Here is a 22745-nt window from a genome sequence, read left to right on the forward strand (position 1 = left end):
TAGGAAGGAGGCGGTTAAAATATTATTGGAAGAAAATACTTAGAACAGGAAGTAGTTCTGAAGTTATAACCACACTTCATTGTTCCTCACACTTGCAGAAGTCAGATTAATATTCAGCATGCATGTGTTTCTTTCTGAGTTTTAAAACTGGTACCTTGACTGCTGTTTAATAAGTTGCTTTGGCTCCTACTCAAGAAGCGCGGCTACCTGCCAGTCTGCATGAACAAGGACTTGTACCTGAGGCATCATCAGTATGAAAACATCCCAGCCGCCTCAGATATGTTGTAACAGTTTATACAACATAGGTGTGACTACGGGTTGAGTGTACACACCAGGACTAAAGTGACATGTGTGTCCCTTTTCTGTAATTTGAACTGCAATGTGTCATGCTGAGGTCTTCATCTGTCATATAAGGAACTTGGTACTTTTTAGGCCTACATATCAGTACATATGATTGTTCTGATCTTCAGATTTTACTATTGTAATTGGTTCTGAACCAGTGAGAGTTCCTGAGCGGTGTCCGTCCATATCTGGAGAGAGTAGATAAGTGCCTTATATGAACCTCTGTCTTTAGAGAATTAGGGTGCAAAAGTCCGGAGGTCAATGGAATGCTTCCTTATTGAAGCAACAAATGTTGAGAGAATGATGCCTACAACTTACACACAACCTGGTGGTCCAATGTAAGACCACAAGGCTGTGTGTATACTGGCTCTCTTGTGAAATATGGAAAATTGGAGTGAAAGCCACTAGAAGGCATTTTTGTTCTGATCCATCTGTTACTGATAGTTATGTGTGTGTGTCTATATGTGTCCTGCCTTGGTTTAACAGATTTATGAAACATTGATTATGATAACTAGAGTAGGGTCTAGTTGGATTAGGGTTTAGTGTATGGGGAGAAATCCCATAATTAAAAGAATTTTAAACTATTGATGATCAGAATAATGTCCTCTTTTCTGCATATTAATTTACTGCTCTAATGCTTGCCTCTTTTCTTTTACTGTTTATTATTATTATGATTCATTAAATAATGTCATACTTAATGCCTAATATTTCTATTGGATGCAGATAATAAGCACTAGTTTTAAAGTTGCTGGTGTGTGCATCTAATTCTAAAGTCACTGTGTGCTCATTTATTCTCCTGCAGACTATGACAAGTACTAAAATGTTGTGTTCAAATATACTCGCTTTCGTCTAAGAAGGATCATCTCCCAGTAAGGAGAAAAATAAAGTGATTAATGGATTGCTTGAATTAATCTCTACCACTAGTATTTACACTGGCCTGCCAACAATGTTACCTGAGAGAGGACCCAGCCAATCCAAATCAGCCTTGTCCTGCTTAAATAGGAGCAGTCCAGCTGAAGTTCCTGACCAGGTACCCTCTGGATATGACACAAGGAACCCCAGACCAGTTTTCACCTAATTTGGAGGAAACAAAGTAGTGACTAGACTGTTCTTATAGGCTATTGCAGTCAAGGGACTGAACAATGCCTTTCTATAATATGAGATTAATTATCATCAACTCAGTCTCAGAAGGCAGATACATCACCAAGCCTAAATGTATTAGAGGAGCATAAGCTTATGATGACAGTCTCTGTCAGTTCTGAGTTAAAATGTACCTCTGTAGTTGGGGTGTTAGCTGATGCCTTTATAGAAAACAAACCTATATTTATCAATTAGACAATTAATTTTGTGAATAATCTACAATAGATAACGTCTACTAAGGGAATATTTGCCTCTGCTATCTTTTTGTGTAGATGAAAATGTAATACAGTGTGAGAACCCCTTTTGAGGTCACCCAAACAGCAATAATCGAACTGTTCCCCTTGTGTGGCACTTAAAATATAACATTAGGGAAAGAGAAACATTTTCTGGAAGAAGCACATCGACTGGAACTTAAATTCATCCTCTTGAGTTTGCTGTTACCAGTTTTCAATTTCACAGATTTTATATTGTTTCTTTTTTGTTGGTAAGCGTTGGGAGTCTCCTTTTACATTCTTTACTTGTTCTAGGAGTGGTGGATGAATAATATCAGTTATAGAGCAGAAAGTGGGTTCAGAATAACCATTTCATTCGTCTCATTGAGGGATAGTTTGAGTCTCGACCTCCAGGTACTCCATCATAAAAGAGCTTCTTTATCAATTACCTTTCTTGAAAGTTTATAACTGGAAACTCTTCTTTAATGTACTATCCGAACTACACTGGCAATTTTTGAGGACTTTGAGAGCCTATACAATCCTTGCACAGGTAACTTTGAGACTTTCTAGAATTACTCTGGTACCATTAACTATGTCCCACCCCCATTCTGTACCACCATTTTGGCTGATGTCTTTTGTATTTATAATCTATAGGTGTAGCTGAATTGAGCCCAATGGTCCCTGCATCAATGTTTAATTAGGCCCATTGCGTATCCGCTCATTGTATACATTGGAATCCCATACAATGGCCTTCTCTTCTCTCTGCTATATTTTCTGTGCTCTCTTTAGTCCTCTATTTTTCTCTGGCTCATACATTCCTAGAGCCCTGATGAAGATCCTTATATCTTTCTAAAGAATTGAAACATCGCCGACCAGTTCCATGAGCCCAATATGATTGTATATAAGAATAAAATGGGCTGTGTTGTTTTAACATGATACACACTCTTGATCACGTATTGTCACACATGTTTATCACTTATATGAGAACATCAAGGACATTTCTCACCACACACCTACTATGCCTTCACATTGTTTTTAATGTTGTTGTTTTGTATATACAGTTGAATAAATTGATCATTTGATGTACTTGTACACTGATTGTGATATCTATGATTTTGCACAACTGTTCTTTATGCAAAAGCTTCCTCAAGGTTCCAGACAACACTGGGGTTCACTTCTTACCTATAACCTTTTTAAGCAATGAGGCAAATATTCCAAGACAAATGAAACTGGGATAACGGCACAATTGATTGATTTTCCCAGGCTAAAAAGTATGTAAATATATAAAAAAAAATGCATGGAAATAATAAGAACGTTTTCAGGACCTGCACTAGCTCTTGAGCTTATAGCTACATTCTGACCGATGTACTGAATTATGAGACATATTTATTAGATCCATCAGTTTTCCCCTGTTACGAGTCTAGGAAGTGAAACCTTTTGAAATGTATCAGTTCTGTAAAAAAGACAAAACATGCAGAATTCGGTGTGTTAAACAGATTTTCTGTATGTTATGCATCATTTGCAATTCAAGACTTGGAGTAGAAGGTATTTTCCACATTTTGTAAATACTTCCCCCGAGTAATGATATTTACCAATAGCGGTAATACACTATACTACTTTATCCAACTTGTAATGAGGGCCTTAGAAGCAAATTTCTCATGAATTTTAATCAGTGCGATTTGCTTACTTATGAATTGCATGAAACATCAGGCCTTCCTTCAGTAAACTACTCAAATTCACCCGATGACTCAACCGTGCTCAGGCTGACATGTGACTCGGTGTCCTCGTGTGAGGCAGCGTGGTCAGAGTTTGCTCTCTTGACTTACTTTTTAAAAAATCCAGATTTTAATATTGCTATTTGCACATGCGCTTATCTAAAGTGTCACAGTTTGCTTTGTACCCTCACGTGGGGATCCTCAACCCGGTAAGAGCTGTGTGTAATGCTCTAGGGGTAGGAGGGTCCCGGGCACCACTTCTGCATTTTTTAGCACTTTAGACGCACGGGGCAGCAGTCTATTTGTGCTCCAGACTTAGGAGGACGTAGCCTAAATTCACCCTATGACCTGACCGTGCAGCGGACACGCGCAGCAGGAGAGCGCGCCTAAGTCAAGCCCGTCTGCGCCTATCCGCGAACGAACGGGGCCAGCGGCCAGAACCCCTGCACCCTTTCACCCAGTACGCTACTGCTACCCAAGCGCTCAACTACACCAGCTAAATAGCACACCTAGGGCTAACTGTTTCCACCATATGGGGGGTGAAACAACCGTATTAAAATGTCCACACTGCCCGTCACATTCTCCCTCCAAAATGTTCCCTCCTTTCCTTCCATGGTCTCATATAAAATCTTTCTCTTCAATTGCAGGTCCCACAGAAATCTCAATGCTGCTACAAGATCTGGCCCCTGAGGTCTTATTTTTAATAGAACCCTGGCTCAACTCGAGTTCTGCTGAGCCTGACATTGTGCAAACTCTTCTCCCGGGGTATTTGATACAAAGGGTGGATAGAACAACAGGCAAAGACGGGGGATCGCGATTCTCTACAAAGACCATCTTACCTGTCGCCTCCTTGGGAATCCACTCCTTGACTGCGAGAATGTGCACTTATCTATAGAATTCACTCCTCTTCTCTGGCTCTCAGGCATCCTGATCTACCGCCCCCGCGGGTGTGGCCGGCGCATTCTGCTAAACTTTACTAGAAACATCTATCAACTTAGCCAGTACGGCTGCTAATTTCACCCTCCTCGGTGATTTTAACTTACACTTTGACGATCCTGGAGCTAGCTCAGCACTTGAATTAGCAAACGACCTCGCAACTCTCCAGCTGTCTGACAAAATATTACAATTCAGGAAATACTTCGCACCTAGCAGCAAGCTTGAATACAGAAGAGCCATCAGCAAATACAGAGCAGAAATTAAAAATGCCCAGGCCTCCTTCTATGAGGAAAAAATCCTGCAAGCGGCCGACTCCCCCAGAGAGACTTTCCTCATCATACAAAAACTCCTCAAAAGCCCGGTTCCACGAGCTGCCCCGATACTTCAGGCTCACACTGCGTAAACCAGGCTGAGATTTTTGACAAAAAAATTCAAAACATTCTTAAGTTGCTGCCCCAAATAGACCCTGCAAGCACGCACCCTGGTCGAGATCCTCCCCCCACCGGCCGCCGGTTGGAGTTCTTCCCTCCTCTCCCCCAGGAAACGCTCCTGACATTGATGTCCCCAGTAAAAAGTGGCTCGCCCAGGGACCCCGCACCAATGAACATCTTAAAAAAGGTAGCATCCATAATTGTCTCTCTTAACGCAGGAGCAGTCCCTCCTCACGGGAAAGGGGCAATGGTTAAAACACTCTTAAAAAACCCCACCTGGATCCTGCAGATTAAGGCAATTATCGTCCCATCTCCCTTCTCCCGGGGATTGCCAAAATCACCGAATAATATGTTAACCACATCCTCTCAAATTTTCTGGAATCCTTTAACCTGCTCCACCCCTCCCAGACAGGCTTCCACCCATGGCAAAGTACAGAAACTGCCCTACTAGCGGTGGTGGAAGAAAGCAGGGAGATTCAGGATACAGGAGGTTCTGCAACCATTATACTTCTGGACCTGAGTGTGGTATTTGATATGGTGAACCATATTGTCCTGATCCATCGTCTCAGCAAGATTGGAGTAGCCGCTACCGCACTGAAGGACGCTCCTTCCAGGTTTTTGAAGAAGGCGTGAGCTCCAAATCCCAGCCTTTACTGTGTGGTGTGCCGCAGGGTTCATCATTGAGCCCCACGCCTTTTAATGTTTATATGGCCCTTTTGGCTACAATTGTCGCCCCTTTTGGGATACATATGGTCACCTACGCTGACGACACCCAACTGGTCGTAGCACTGAACCAAACTACACAATACCCTGTGGCTCTGAATACATGCTTAACTGAAGTCGTAAAGTGGATGGGGGCGTCCACTTGAAACTCAATGGGGAAAAGACAGAAATTATGATCCTGGGTAACCCCCTTAATACGGTACTCAGAACCATATGGAGAGCATGCATGGGCCCAGTTCTGGCACCAAAGACGGAAATACAGAGTCTTGGCATCTGGCTAGACCAGAAGTTGACATTTAAGGGGCAAGCGAGGAAGACGGTCGCAACCTGCTTTGCCCTGCTCAGAATGACCAGAAAGGTGCTTCAACTACTCCCACCCCAAGCCAAGGAAATCATGGTCCAATCCTTCGTACTCTCGAGGCTGGACTACGGAAATGCGCTTTATCTGTGGGCCCCGATCTCAGTAATGAACAAACTGCAAACGGTCCAAAACTGTGCTGCAAGACTACTGTCGGGAACACCTGGGTTCCTCTCTGCAAAACCGGCTCTCCGCTCCTTGCATTGGCTGCCAGTGAAAGAAAGAATCAGTTTTGAAACCCTCAACATCGTCCACAGCTCCTTGCAACGGATGGGCCCACCCCTAATCACAGCCATGATTCGCACCTACAAAGCGAGGTGGAAGCTTCGCTCTGACGAACTTCACTTAATTGACACCCCTACAATCAAGAGGTCCAGAAGCGGTGGCAGACATTTTTCTCTTAATGCCAGAAAACTTTGGAACACACTGCCACTCCACCTCCGTAAAGATCCCAGCCATCTTGCTTTCTGTAAACAACTGAAAACCCTTCTGTTCCCCTAAATCTCTCCGCCCGATTACTGGTCATGGCTAGCGCTGGGAGGCTTCTGGGTAGCCATGCGCTTTACAAATGTCCTTTCTTTTCATATGATAAGATACGTGAATCAGGGCTTGATATTCAGATGTAACTCACATCTACAGGATGTTCAGGGGCAGGAGTGCAGATTGCCCTTGGTGCGGGCAGATGTGCCTCCTTCTTGCATCTGGCCTGGACATGTTCCAGGGTGCACCCCTATTGTACAGAGGTGGTCCAACCTCTGACCACAGTAACCCGTATTTCCATAGACAGGGGCTGTTACAATGCCTCCTGTGGGTCATAAAATAGCCTAGAGATAGGAAAATGCGTTGTAAATCTTTGCAATTGGCCCTGCTACTGGCTAAAAGGCCAGTGGCAATAGGGTGGTTGGGCAACAGAGCCCCCTTGGTTACACTGTGGTATAAGGACATGACAGAGTGGATGTTTGCAGAGGCGATACACACTAAAGTCAGCAGACGGGAAGACAAGCTGCAAGACAATCTTGAGGCATGAACAACGCTACTGATGGTGTCTCAAGATACAAATGGGGAGGGGTCCCCGCAAAGTCCACACACACAATCACTTGGATACCCTGGTAGCACACTTAGGCTACACTGTAAGGAGGAAGGAGATGATGGGTTGAGTGACCAGGTGAACTGGGTGGGGATTGAAGAGTCGTCTGGTGGAGCAAAGTGGCTCTGGCAAGGGGAACCCTGCTTTATCCATTTATACAGGGAAATAGTGAGGAACGGGTACACCTTTGGGAGGAGAACCATAACATGGCACTGGTGATTTATTTAATGCGAACTTATTTATTGAATGCAATTTTATATAGTGTGACCATTACCCAAATGTGTCAGAGCGCTTTACAAGCTTTACAATAGAACAAAGCACGATACATAAGGTGCTCGTGATGATGTTTACATATTAACAAGTTACATACACAACCACGATTATGCAAATGGAGGGTGGCATAATTAGGGTGAAACAAAGTATAGAATACATATTTACAAAATTGAGCTCATGTGATTGCCATGCAGCAATGAGGGTCATGACCTGTGTTGAATTATTGCTGGAAGTGTCTTTGGAAGAGAAGTGTTTTAAGATCGGTTTTGAAAGACCAGAAAGAGGCAGTGGTCCGAAGTATTGGTTTGGTAAATAAGTGGACACTGAGCTGTTATGGTTCTTATTGATCTACTGCTTAATGTTGTTATTACATTGCATGTCTCTTTGAAAATATCAATATTTTTTGTTGTTTATGAATCATCAGCAGAAAGTAATCTGGGAAACAAGCACCAAATACTAGCAAGGTTTCATTAGGCACAAAAGTCCAATCCAGCCTCCTGCTCTGAGAGAACCGTCTCCATGTAGTCACCCCACACACTAAGAAACAGAGCATGAGAAGGAAAGAATCAACCCCAATCATAACCTTAGAAACCTGCTGGGATGGTCAACATTAAAGAAAAACCTCAAAACAGAAACATCACCCCACAGGAAAATATGTAACAAAAATGATTCCCTTCGTTTTCTCTTCTTTCCGGACCCGTTAGAACAACTTATGGCGATTATTTTTGCAATCGCTTAGAAGAAGCTACTATGGCGTGAGGAGTCCTGTTAAAACTTTAAGTGCAATTAAAATAAGAATATGCTGTATGGAGCAAACATTTGGGACTCACTGCCAATCATACGTTCCTCAGCAGAACTGTGATTGAAAATGCATTTCTCAGCAACCTTTTTAGCATTCGCTGCAGCTTCTTTGCTCCACACCTGCAGTGAAAGATAATACACATTGTATGTTATGCAGTTGGGGTATTGCAACTAAATGCACCATAATTTCGAGACCATTAGTAAACAAATACTTGGATCTCAAATATAGATTACAAAGGTACTAATGGATTTTGAAAGATGGTTATATGTAACACCTTCCGTACAAACCACAAGAAGCATAGAAAGAAAGGGCACGTCCAGATATGGCAGGAATCTTTATTTTGGTCCAATTGTTATTCAATAGCAGTGCATATTTTTAGCTCTGACTAAAGACACCTTAGCTATCAGGCTGACCTCATGTCACCACACAAAGCAGCACAGAATAAGGGTGATGAGATTTCAAAGCCGAGGTCCATCCGGGACAGACAGACACGGAAAAGGGGATATACTTTGGTTGCCAAATTAAAATTGTCATGAAAGAAGAAATACAATTGGGGAGTATGCTACAATTGTGCAGCCTATGCTCTAATCATAACTTATCACATGAATGTGTTTTCAAAAGCTTTACTTCTATGGTAAATTATTCATGTTCTATTCAAAAGCAGAGACGTTTTAAGGCATGGTCAAAGTGGGCTCTGGCTGAGGCCCCCAGCTTTTCAGGGGGCCCCCTGATAGACCCAGCTCTGTTCTCTAGAGAGTCTTGCCCTGATGACCTTGAATAATTATTAAACAGACTGTTTTAAATACATTTTCTTTTACTTCTTTTTTAATGTGGGTGATGTATTGGAGTCTATTACAGACATTTTGTACACAAATGTTGTTTTCATGTTTCATGCAGCATCCATAGAAAACATCTTTTCGATCAAACTAGCACTTCACATATGGTAAATGGGAGGGTGTCACAAAGATTATTTGCAGTAATATTAGTGAGCTGCTGCTGTGTTATAATATTGAAAACACATGCCACTATTCCTGAATATTAGGTGTAGACACATTTAACCCCTTTACTGCTAAGGCTATTTTACTTCTTTTATGTAATTTCCATTGAAATCAATGGAAAGTCCATGACGAGTTACCCTTGTCATTAGCGGCGAAGAGGTTAAAATGTGGACGAGTGTGCCTGTGCACTGTCAGTGACCTGGCCAAAAAGGGTATGAAATAGCTAAAGCTGGATCATAAATTGAAAGTTGTTCCAAACAGGGGCCCCCCAAAATACGTTTGGCTCAGAGCCCCCAAAAATCCTTAAAATGTCCCTGTTCGAAAGACAACAAACATACAAAAAGAAAAGGGAGAAATGGTGGCAAATTGACTAACCACTGGCAATCGCTAGGGTAATATTTCAATCAATCGTTCTTTTCCCCCCCAAAACATATTATCACAAATAAAGAAATGGATCGACTTCTCATGGGATTGGGCAGGTGGATTAAGAATTAGACTAGTTAGTCTGGTGCAGGGTACCTGAGAGATACAATGTTTCCAGGCAGGCTGCTGATTTAGCCACCAAGGGAAACTTTATTCTGGGAATGCTCCCTGCCTCGAAGGGCTGGGATAAACCTAGTAGAACACAAGGTCCATCATGAGCTGCTGGAAGATGGTCACCTGATGTGATCTGATAAGAGGATGCTCTTATAGATTGATGTGGATCCTATGCTAGAATAGGACTGTAGGAGGGCAAGACCTCTGGGTCATCAGGCAAAAATGCCAATGCTATGAGTGTGTGTGGTAACCTGGACAGTCCCCTACCTTTTTTTGCATTCATAGATGCATCATTAGACCCTTTTTCCAGGCAGAGCCATAGTGGTAATAGTTGCAGAGAAGAAGTCACAGCAGCCTATTAAATGTTTCTTATTCTAAAACGTTATAAGGAAAGACAGGGCATTCTCACAAAAGATTCATCAATGGACTACAAAATAATGATTCTTATGCTTTTACAGCCAGGAGAATCCCATTGTGATTCTCTGATTAGGGCATGAGTCACCCAGGGAAGTTGTGAGATCAAAAGTAGGATAGTGAAGCATATAATGGCCATCACCATGTTGATGCACTAATGGAAGGCTGCTACAGGCCAGTATTACTGCTTCCTTCCGAGAAAGCATATACACATTGGATAATAGAAGAACAATATTTATTGTACGGTTAATAAAAACCTTAACAAGCAAACATATAGAATAAAGGCATTCAGCATGCAGAGTTAAAATGTCACTGTATCAAGCCCAAGAAAGTACAATTGACTGAAGTGGTTCAGCAGGGTAGGAGGGAGGGAATAATTAATCAAACCAAAAGATGGACTCAGAGTATTGCAATTGCCAGTACGTAATCGAGGCATTACTCCTCATCCCCCTTTCTTAGATGAATGACTTTGTGAGGCATACCTAAGTTAATTCATACCAGGACAAACGTCTCTGCTTAAAGAAACCAACCTTTATTCAGGTAATAATTTTCATGTTCATGTCACAGAAAAAAGAACTTTCAATCATATTCCCCCTCAGCCTCTGGATATTCCATTATCCTCTAATGCCCAATAAAAGTTGAGGAAAGAGCCCAAGTGGATCTGAAAATTTCAGTCAAGGATGTCCCCTCCCCACCGGGCAGATATGCTTACATGCCCAGGTTGATCTATTCTGGACTCCTAGTGGTAATGGAACACCTGATTGCTTGTAAGCTAAGGAACTTAAAGGACGAATATACCAGCTCAGAGTTTGAACAGAAGGTGTCAACTGCCTTTTGGCTGGACAAAATTGATAAACAAATGATGAAGATAGTCTAAACTCTCCTACATTTTTTAGATAGGCAAGAACTGCTCTTTCTATGTCCAAGGGGTGAAGGCTAATATCCTTCAGTTTTTCTGGATTGGGATAAAACACCGGGAGAATAAACTTCTGTTAAAGATGGAAAGGAGAGTTAATTTTAGGGATCAATGACTATCCGGGACAAAGCAAAATATTGTTCCCAAATATCCTAAAGGAGAAGGTTTATAAGAGGGTTAGCCTAACTCAAAAGAGCACCTGTAGAGTTGGGATTCTGATGTTGATAGACTGAAGGGGCACAAAAGGAGGGCCTCTCGGGGCTGTGGACTAATTGAGAGCTTGCAAGTTGGAAAGAGAAGGAATTCTCAGAGACAGATGTTTAAAAAAACCTTCAACATTCTCTACATCAGCCCCTGGTCATCCCCCAGATTACCCTGTGAAGCTGTGAAGGCTATTACTGCTTGCAACTGTATTTTTAAGATTGAAACTCTTTGCCCCAATGAGACACCACCCTGAAGAATGTTCAGAATGTGCGCTACACCCATAGACTGTGGAAGTAGCTGCGTAGCAGAGCACCGCTTCCTAAAAGTTGACTTGTGCTTAGTATCGAAGCACTAAGTTGAAGGTCTCCTTGAAGCCTGAACAAAACGAGCTACTGAATCAGACATCCTCTTTATGCTCGGCCCTGCCATTTTATTCTCTTAGGCCATCAGCCGGAGCCTTTTTAATAATTTGGTCTGGAGAAGAGGGAAAACTAAAGGGGATAGCACAATCAGTAAAAGCCATTCTTGTTCTATCTTCATTGCTATTTCTAGATGAAACCAAGAAGAGCAAGCCAGATTGAAGCAATCAATATCACCTGAGCACCCTCTCCCCTCATTCTGACAAGGTATCAGAGGATCAAAGGAAACAGGGGGAAGGCATAGAGGGAACTGGCCATGGTTTTAAGGGGGCATCAATGGTCAAAGACTTGGTCTCTTTTGCTTTTCAACAAAATTAATGAAGAGGAGCTTTTCAGACTGATGCAAACAAATCTATTGCTGGGAGACTTCATATCTGACAAATCTGAACAATTATTTGGGGAAAGAGACACAACTTCCAAGATGACAGAATCTCCATGCTCATTTTGTCTGTCACTATATTGATGTAACCTGTTGCTTGAGAGCTGCTCATTACATGAGGCCAGGCAAAAATCTGATCTGTAATCTTTTATAATCAAAGTGCTTCTGTTTCCTACTTATGGTTGATATGTGATTTCCTCTTCATATTTTCTGTTCTGATTACCACCAGTTTGTCCCACAGCAGATGACCATATGCCTGGTGAGGCAGCCAGATCACATCTAGCTCCTTCCTGTTGGATCACTGGCTTTACTGGGCATAGGCCTATGGCCCATTAATCAGACGAGAGTTTGTCCATGCACCACAGCCTCTTTCACTGGAATCTGTGGACATAAAGGAATACTTTTCAATATGTGTTCTCGGAATCTATCCACAATAGTAGTTGATGATTGACAAGTCCTGGTAAATAGGAGACCAGTGCTAAAGGTTGTATCTGATTCATTTGTTTAGATGGAATCTTGCCCACCAGACTAATAACTCTCTCGTAGCTAAGTCCCCTTGAAATTGTACCCAAGCTGCCACCTTTGGGTAGTCCATTGTCAACAGCGGTGAGATCTCGTCCTTAATCTTCACTTTTCTCCTGTCTGGTAGAGTCACTATTCTACGATCTGTCAGAAATCGTGCTCCAATGAAGATCTGATCCCGGAAGAGGATCAATTGAGAGTTCATGAGATTTGTTAAAAATCGGAGTCCCTCCAGAACCATCAGAACCCTGGTTAGATGATACTGCCAGCCGCATAGATGACAAAAGAATCAGGCAATCATACACGTAGGGGTGGGCACAGATCATTTCTTGAAGCAGTTCAGCTATTAAAGAAGTCAACACTTATGAGAAAACCTGAAGGGTGGACTTTATGCCTAAAAAAGGAATGACTCTGAGTGGAAACAAGAATCTTCCATTGCAAAATGCAGAAATGTGATGAGCCAGATGAATATCCAGATACATGTCCTGTAGATCTATGGTTGCCTACAAGTCCTTCTTTGACACCAATGGAATGACTTGCTGTAAGGTGACAATCTGACAATAAATTGTCCTTATCCATGAGGTGACTTTCTTGAGATGGAGGAAGTATCAGAACTTCCGAGAGTTGTTGAACAAGAAAGAGAATGGGATATACACCTCGAAACCTTTCCTCCGAAGGACTTGAATACCACCAATGCAGAAATTCCCAAGCAAAACATGGCCTCCTTTTTATTGGAGTTTTGGGGAGAGGAGAATGGATGGATCCCAAGTTTGGAGGCAATGGGGGGAACTTTATAAAATAGCCCCTCTTGATTAAATTCAGCACTGTGATTGAGTTGCGTCACAAGATTGAAATCCGTTATTCTTCCCCCATCTGATCTGATATGGATAGAAAAGGCCAATAGTCAGGACTAATGTTTAGATTTGCAGACATTGCAGATCCCTGTGTTTTTTTTCAGATTTCTTTGGCTGAAATCACTTTTTTCTAGATGATTCTTGGCATCATTTACAAACTTTTAGCATAGGGCAGCACTGCAAGCATTCCTGCTGCGCTGCCCTACATCACAAGAAAATGGCAGCAATGTGTTGTATACATAAGATACAGCACATTCCTGTCCTTTTTTACTGCACTGCTGCTCGAATGGCTGCCTTGCGCCAAAGCAGGCACCCTTGCACCATGGTGCAAGGGTGTCCTCACTGTAGGGATGAATATTTTTGTGCAGAAAGGGACACCTTCCTGCACAAAAACAGTCAATGGAGGCGATTTCCTCTTTTTATGCGAGCAGCTAAATGCAGCACACATAGAAAGAGGAAATAAATAGGTGAAATAATGCTATTTCTCCTCGTTGCACCTCCCCTACACCTCCCCTGGGGAGGCGTAGATGTTTGATGCATTGCCAGGTTTACAGCTTGATGTAAATCTGGGAATGTGTCAAATGCCATAGGTTTTACGTGGGAACACCCACCATAAAGCCCATGGCGTGCCTACCCATCTCAGTGTGAGGCAATGCAGTGACTTGTGCTGCATTGCCTCATTCTGTAGCTATAAGGTCATAAACCATGCAGGGTGGCTGTACATGGCCTTGTTGATATGGCTAAGCTCTGTTGCCATGGAACGGCACAAAAAGTGGTAATCCAGTGGCATACAGGACTTGTAAAGTCCTGAAAACGTCGAAGAAATACTCGAGTGTGCTTTTTCTCTTGAAAGACTTTGTTATCATCACATTAAGATGATCCCCAAAAAATTCTTGCCCCAAAAATGGAATCTTGGAAAACAAAATAAGCCTGCCAACAATGAAGTCACAAATTTTGTCTGGCAAAAATCGTGGATCCTCATTCAATTGCAGTAGATTTAATGATGTCAGATGACATGTCTGCCACAAATGAGCATTTTTGTTCCATCTTCATGAGTAGTTCTAAACAATCTGTTTCTTCCTGAATTGCCTGTGCCAGAATTTCAAAGTCCTGTACCAATGACTGGGAAGCGTATAGCGCATAAGTAGGTGCTCGAAGTGACAAATTACTTGCTTCATAAAATGTTTTTGTAGCTATTGTCAACTTTTTGACCCATCACCTCTGCTGAAGGTCAATCAGCTGGGTTCAATGCATAAAAATATTGACGAAGCAGGTCTGGAATATTGTGGAAGCAACCCATCTTCATCCTCATTTGCTGGAGGGTGATCAAAACTCAAGTATAAGTATGAAGAAGACTTTAGGACAAATCCTCCCTCACAATATACTTCTCGGAGCATTAAGTACTCAGCATGTCTGTAGCAGATTCACTAGAAAAGTCTGAGGATACTGATTTGTCTTTGTGTTTATAGGATTTCTCCTGTTTATTAAACTTGTAGTCAAAACCTTAGCTACCATGGTTTAGACCTTTGCCACAGACAGTCTTGTAGGACTAGTGCAAGACTGACATCTCAAATGCCTTTGTCCACCTTCACAACATGTCTTGGCAGACACAAAGAAACAGGATGAGTGTGGGTGTTCTTTTTCCTTACTTCATCAATGGGTGTGGCTAGCAGGCAATACGGCATCATATAGTAATTAATCCACGCCTGACGGATGAGAGGAGAATGGTTGAGGCTAGAAAAAGGGAGAGAGCACGGAGCCTAGAGATAGATAGCATTACAGGGCTGCAGGGTGGAGTGCCTCACAAAAAAAGTGGGGAAGAGCCATTTGTTGAGCCTGGTAGTAGGTAGAGACTACTACAGGAGCAAACAACAAGGTGGTTTGCAGGAGTCAGATGGGACAGGGCCATATATGAGCTAGGACCAGCAGTGAGGGGTGATCCTAATGACACTGAATACTGCAAGCAGCTGAATCAAGAAGAACTTAATACGCCTAGGGTGGGTGGTTTCAGCAGAAGGCTGAGGGGAGTAAAAAGGAGAAAAGCGTTACAAGATCCTGGAGCAAAATAACACCTCCTCCACCAGAAGAACAGGGTTTTCAGCACGTTCTTGGCAATGAGAAAAGCTGCACTGTGGCCAGAGGCGTAATGCTGGTTTCTGCACCCTCTGCAGTGAAGGGGACACCAACCCTTCAGAGGAACTCATTTTGACCAAATGTCATGTATAACAGGGAGATATGGGAGTCTCAGGGTGCCCTCACCACTTTCTGCAGGGGAGCTAAAATCATGCTTTGTAACATCACTGATGGTGGGTGATTGCTACTGGCACAATTCCTACCAGGCAGGTTTTCAGCTGAGGCAACTCCCTCTGTTTATGGGGTCAGTTCTACTTTACATTTGTTTAGCATGAACTTGTTTCTTATTTTTTGCGGATTTATTGATTATACTGATGGGGCATTTGGTTTTAATACAGAAGGCAATTCCATTGCTGGGGCAATTTTGTGCAACTCAAGACGTCATGTAAAAAGCAAGGAAGTGTCAAACCTATGCACACTGCAACCAAGGAGAACTCCGAATACTTGCCAGCCGTGTGTATTCATGTGGTAATTTCAGGGCAGGCCATATGTGAGCTGGGTTAAGCTCAGCTACAGTGAGTGTGCTCATTTGGTCATGCATTTGTCCTGTCCTCTCTAATGAAAGAACACTGCTTTAATAGCCCTTTATTCAATGGAAATATCAGGGCATGCAGGCAGACCATTATTTGTTTTCCCAATTATCCTATTTTGAATGCTTGTACAATTTTTGACACATGCAGAAAAAAGGCTGAACGCACTCACCAAAGGCCCTGTTTATTCAGATACTAAAATCACAGACTAAAATACGTCATACTTAGCACTACAAGATTTTTAAACCTTGTGAGTTAGTTTTATTGATTGAGTGAAAATTTATTTTCCTATAAGTTTTTTAGAATTAGAATGCAAAGATTTAAATTATTTGTGCATGAATAAATACATTTCAAATTTGAATCATGCATGTGTGTTGATGTGAGTGAGTGCATGAGAGTCTTGCTGCACGATAGCATATTGAGTGAGCTGGTGTGAGACAGTGAGTGAATGTATGAGTTAGCATGAGTGCAGGGCCTGAGTAAGCTATTGTGAGAAGGTAGTTAGTGTGACAGTGAGTCAATGAGTGTGTGGTAATGAGTTAAAATGACTGGCAGCACAAACACAAAGGAAGCACCAAATCCTTACATATATTAGTGGCAATTCAGTTGTTTATTGTGCTGATGTAATATTGGCAATACAATTGCAATAGATTTATAGCACATGTATCCTTTGCTAATTTGATAAATGCATTTCTAACGAGCATTGGATTGGCAGAACCAAAATATATGACTTATAACTGGCTATGCTAATGTTTTTTTTGCAAAGCTTTTAGACCTTCTATTTTCTCAATTTAGAAGTGTTGCAAGCATTCCTATTTTAAGCTTGCCTGTTCCATTATTTTCTGTGCCTTGCTAGGTAATTTTCATGATAGTCGCTATGGAGAATGTATGCATAATTTGTATCTATCTGTAGGTTTACTTTTGCAAAGTTTCTTATACACAATGACACATTAATACAGAAATTGTCTGTGCTGCTTCTCCTTCTGCAACATCAGTTGTAGAAAAAGTGTGTTTTTCATACAAATCTTGGTAAATCATACAAGATTGTAACTTCTAAAAGTTGAAAAGTTTCCAGTAGAACTTAACAAATCTTAACAAGGCTTGCAAGAAAAAGACTTGGCAAAATCCACAGAGTCCTATTTTATTGTTTGTGTTGCCAGTCATTGCCTATGATAAACAGTCAACTCAAATACATCTATGATGCATGGGAAGCCTCTGCTTTCAAACAGCTACTTGTTGTCTATAGAGTCCTTGTCTTGCTGGCTACATTTCCTGTCACACTTGGACTATTCAAACTGTGGGGCTATGTCATATACACATTTGGACACCTAAATTTAACTTAGGAGGCACAAGTTCCTTGACTTACAAATTTAAAAGAACACACACAAAAGTGGGCTGGGAGTACGGAAAGAGGTTACTCCACATGGAAATACATTTTCAACATAAAAAAAGACAACGTTGTAAAGTTCAATTGAACTACAGTGTTGCATTTACGTATCAGTACATGTAAACTATTTGCTTTTACATTGGCCCACATAGAATACACAAAATTATTTCAGAACAGCTACTGTGAATCAGTGAATGTTGCAGATTCAATGGCGTAGTCCTGAACTTCCCTTTTTCAGTAAATGGAGTCCAATGTTTGCCTAGGCCTACTAACATTTCTGATCAAAGATTGGAGAGATTGAAGCATGGGTTCTCAGATGTCTCTTTCCTGTCTAGCCACAATGAATTCATGGGGTCATTGCTACGGTACCTCAATGAGTCATAACACAACTTCAGGTACATAACACACCATACATCTTTTAGAACTCAGAGAGAAACAATTATGATGGTGCAATACATTACAAGGATCATTTTTCTACAAGTCCTTTAAATGGATTTAAATCATGCTGCTCAAAACACTTAGGTACACTGTTTTGTAGCTCGGTTACAGCTTTTTTTAGATTTGCTTCCAAAGTGAGGAACTAACCTATAAAATAAAAGCTTCCCATTCATAATAGTAAATGTGTATCTGTGGTATTGTATCGATCAGGGCTCTGGGGAACTCAGGGATTGAGCTCCAGGAGAGAGCGGAAACAATTTTTTTAATGAGTTGCTCTCGGTTCCTGGTGGGTGGTCCACCCTGTGTCATCCACAATGAGCAGGGGCTTCCTCATCTCAGGGATTAAATTAAAATCCAATCACTTTTATTTGGGATCTCCATATAAGCTATTCAGGTGCCACACTTTTCACAAGCTATGCTAATGGAATGTTTGTCCCTGAATAAGGCAGTATTTAACTCCTTGTTGGGTTGCATAAAAGAAACTTTTTATATCTTGGGAGTTCCAGGGCTCTTTTTAGACCCGAAATCTATGGGACATAACAAATGCGAAGGTTAAACAGCTGTATCTCAGTCATTGGGAAAATGTTAGCCTGGGGCTGGGCAAAACATCTGTGCTCTCTCACAGTGAATTACTAACACTTAAGGGACGAGAACCCTATCTCCTTTTTGTGAAAAAATCCTCAGCATAGGTTTTATATGACACCTCGCAGACTGAACACCATACACAATCTTGTTTTGTTTCCTTGTAGTGTCAACACCTCTAGAAACCGCATTCTATGGCAATTCAATGACACTTCAAAGCAAAGAACATTGCACTGTTTTTTATTTTGCACATTATTTTCTGCTGCTTGGAAACATTAGCTATTTCTGACTTTGAAGATCATTGAACATTAAACAATACAGGCCAGAGCTCAAGAGACTACAGCAACTTCTAACAGAAAAGTGCTGTCTAGCTGCAATTAGTGTTATTCAAAGTGCTTGGGAGACCAGGAGGTTTCATGGCGAAGCAGACCACTAACAACAGGATGAACAATATTGAAATATTAAGTTTTCATATTAGTTGTAATATATGGTGAGGAGGTTTCTATTTCAAAAGGTTTATGAATGTTTTACTTTTTTTGCATACAATCTGGCAAATGATACATATTTTAATGATGATTGTATTTCATTTCGAATCTGTACTTGTATGACTTTTTTAGGTCACATAAAGATAAGAGGAGTATTTTGGGGTATTCAGTGACAGGCGTGGGTTCTGCCGACACAGGGGTAAGCTGAATTTTGGCTTATCTACCTACATATGTTTAACTCCTGGGAACCACTTTAATTGGGTAAGAAGGTGAATATATTTTCCTTTACATCCATGAAATTAACATTTCATCCCTATTTATTAATTTAAGTATGAATGTAAAATATATCTCACCATTTTTCGCATGTCACTGGCAGGTGGGTCGACGCCTCGCCTCAATTCATTGTGTTTGTTGCAAATCGCATTTTGAATGTCAGCATTATCACTTTCCAGTCCAGGAACAAAGCTCTGAAAATATAATCAATATAAATAATTGACCTTATGCTTCCAAATAGCATGCACTGTTGAAACATGCTGTGAAAACAGCATGCATACAGTTTAGTATACTGAGATGAGGTTTTGTCAACCACATAAGGGGGTCGATTCCGATCCTGGAAAAAAACTGTCCGTACGATTCGTATCCGGAGCCCTCTCCGTACGAATCGTAAACATGCTGTACGACCCAATTAGTATGACACGGACCGGGGTATGGGGACGCGATTCGTACGGTCCACGTCAGGTAAGGGCGATTCGTACGGAAAAGCACACAATCACATACACACCGTACGGTCCGTACACCCATGATCGCAGGGGTACGGTACGTACCCCTGCGATCATGGGGTGTACGCACCGTACCCCACGATCGCTGGGTGTACGCACCGTATACCCAGCGAACATGCGGTACGGTGCCTAAACCCTGCGATCGCAGGGGTATGGTGCGTACACCCCATGATCGCAGAGGTACGCACCGTACCCCTGTGATCATGGGGTGTACGCACCATACCCAGGGGGTGGGGGGTGTTCCGTACCTGTTTAGAGGCGAACTCTGCTTCTCCGGATGTTTTCGGCTCCCATAGAAAAAGTGTTGTACGGTGCGTACCCGACACGAATCGTACTTGCTGGGTCAGAAAAACCAGCCGCGAACCGTACGGATGTCGCGTACAGCGGGTAACGAGGGAGATTTTTATGGGTATTTTTATTCGTACGGTCTCTGTACGATTAGTACGGAGTCCAGCTCCTGGTATGAATCATACTTCGTCGTACGTACGGGAGACGTTGCAGGGTACGATTCGTTCGGGAAAAACGCTCCATATGGCTATTCGGAGTGGTTTTTCCTGAATCAGAATCGACCCCAAAGTGTACAGAAGAAATACCGTTCCCCTTATACAGTCCTGCATCTCTGGAAATCACCACCAATAGGCATTACAGAATGCTCCTTTGTTTGGTGATGTCTGTTTGGTCTTTGACATTTTTCACGGGTTGGCCCCTTTAGTTTAAAGTACACTCACAGGTAATGGAAGACATAAGGCTCAAAATCTGTCCCAATCAAAACAAGACAATGGTGGCTTTGTGGGCATCCACTCTGTCAGTGCTACAAATCATGTGCAGTATTTTTTGCAAGGCCTTTCGTACCACATAATATGAACAGTAGTTTGCAAGCCAGTTTATAATGGGCCATACTCCCTCATGTGAAAGATGTCATTTGATGTATATATTTTGCTATTTGTATTTTTATTTCTCTATCTAGCAATGTTCTTTAGGTTTCCAAATGAAACATGACTAGCTGCATTGAGAAGCACGAGTGCAACTGTCAAGCCGTTCTTGACTATGCAGGTAATGGTAACAGGAGTATTTTAAGGTGGTGTTCGCATTTGCAATTTATTGTACTGATACTGTAAATATTGTGTTTATGCCAAGGACAGAGAGGTGTGTGCTGGTTTCATTTTTGAGTACTTAGAAGAGAGTGAGTAGGTATTGGTTTGCCTCAGTTGCTCCCAGGGTCTCCACGGACTGCTTGCCTGCCCCATCTATTTCCTTTGCTCTATTTGTTCTGTTTGTTAATTTATCTAGGTTCCTCCCTACATCAGAATATTGGAATGTTGATTGCTTCTGTGAAGACAATGGAGTGCTCTGGGCTTCTAATGGCAGCTAGAAGCCCGGAGCATCAACATTCCAATGTTGCTGTGAACAAAGGCCTCATGGAGCCTTAGGGGATTTCAACTCCCTAGGTCTCCGTGAGGCCTTTGTTTTACAAATTAGAATATTTGAATGTTGGTAGCTCCATTGAAAACAATGGAGTACTCCGGGCATTTAATGGCTGGTATAAGCCCGGAGCTCCAACATTCCAATGTTTCTTTGTTTAAAGCTTTGGCTGTGAACAAAGACTACAGGGTGCCTGAGGGGATTTCAATCCCCTCGCACTCCCTGAAGGCTTTGTTCTATTTGTTAGAACATTCTCTCCTCTAGTGGCTGAATGCTCTAATAGCCGTATAACCCTTTGTAGCTAGGCTATACCATAGTTTTAGAGTTCTCCGTAGTGGGCTCTATCAGCCATTAAAGGCCTGCTCCCTTGATAACGCTGGAGCGCTCCTTCAATGGCAGGTAGAGACTGCTACATCAGCTTTAAGGTTATTATATGTTCTTGTTCATTTATTGCAGGTTGTTTTTAAATAGACGCAAGCCGCTGAGTCTTGATTGTGCCTGTGAGGAAGAGGTCTCATGTCTGCTCCATCAACAGCTGGCCTAAATAGTGAGATGGACGCACAATATTCAGGAAGGGGCAGGCTATAACTTTAACAGGTTTAATATAAAGACGGACGGGGGATTATTGGTGCTGAAATGAAATTAAGTACTGCCTGCAGGATACTCCAGGGTTAAACTTTATGCTATTATCGTACTCCAGCACAGGGCTAGCTGTTAGGGTTCAAGGAATTGAATAGAGGATACCTCGGAGGGACCATACCTTAATGGCTATTGACCAGGATCCTTAAAAAAATGCCCTGGTATTGTAATATTTAAAATATTGTTCCAAGGAATCCTTCGGTGTAGAGATATTTATTGTACGCTGCCATGATCAGTTGGAACATTCTTATATAGGTTCTGACTGGGACCACTTAATGAGGTTAAAGTCTGCATAACAATAGCAAACTCTGACACAAGCATGCCTGTTTCTATGTATGCGACTCCTAATAGGAGCTAGGCTTCATGCATTTTACAGAGGCTCAGAGAATGCAAAGAGAAAGAAAGAAAACAACAAGGCAGAGACAAAGAGACCCAAAAAAGTATTACAGCCCAGCGGGGTACATAGAGCCCACTTGCAGAAGCTTTAAAATTGTGCAGCTAGCATATATGAGGCAGGCTAAGACCTATGGCTATTGCACCCTTGGGAAAAGTGACTCAATGGACATAAAAAAGACAAACCTAAGATCAATTCCTCAGTACAAATCCATCAAACAGAAAGTGTAAGGGCTACAACTCACATTGGCACCCTCATTTTGTGCCTCAGATACTTTTGCATTATAGAAGGTTCCACAGACACTTGTTTTGCCCCTTCTATAATATGAATCACACTGGCACACATATTGAGAAAAAGTTACTACAATGGGGTGTTCCCACATTTTCTTTTTGCACCATAATTTAGACACGGAAGCAGAGGCAAAGAAGGTGTTGGAAGGTGTGCTGATTGAGTGGCACTTAGGATTGGCACACGATCAGTGTACACCCCATGGACATCCCAAGGAAGGGATGGGCTGGCACTAGAGAGATTTTCAAATACCCTTCTGGATGGGTGGATACCAACCCCCTCTTCAAACAGGAGCTTACTTCCTCCACTAAAAGACGGAGTTCTGGTTTCAAACCAGGCTCTGCCTCTCACTAACAAGCTCACCTTAGCACAGGCACGAACTGTCAATGTTTGCTCTAGCCCTGAC

At 42.0% G+C, this 22745-nt stretch overlaps 1 protein-coding gene across 1 annotated transcript in view; it reads right to left on the bottom strand.

Moving 5' to 3' along the window:
* Nucleotides 1-22745, bottom strand: part of LOC147709485 (cysteine-rich secretory protein 3-like) — a 101603-nt gene that overhangs the window by 63104 nt on the left and 15754 nt on the right. The window contains exons 3-4 of the mRNA XM_086928040.1: nucleotides 19171-19284; nucleotides 8048-8138 (exon numbers count right to left, since the gene is read on the bottom strand). Of these exons, the coding sequence (XP_086784166.1) occupies nucleotides 8048-8138; nucleotides 19171-19284 (205 nt within the window). The remainder of the gene's footprint in view (nucleotides 1-8047; nucleotides 8139-19170; nucleotides 19285-22745) is intronic.

The sequence above is a fragment of the Lissotriton vulgaris genome, chromosome 6 (genome assembly GCF_964263255.1).
Source record: "Lissotriton vulgaris chromosome 6, aLisVul1.2, whole genome shotgun sequence".
Classification (NCBI taxonomy): Eukaryota; Metazoa; Chordata; class Amphibia; order Caudata; family Salamandridae; genus Lissotriton; species Lissotriton vulgaris.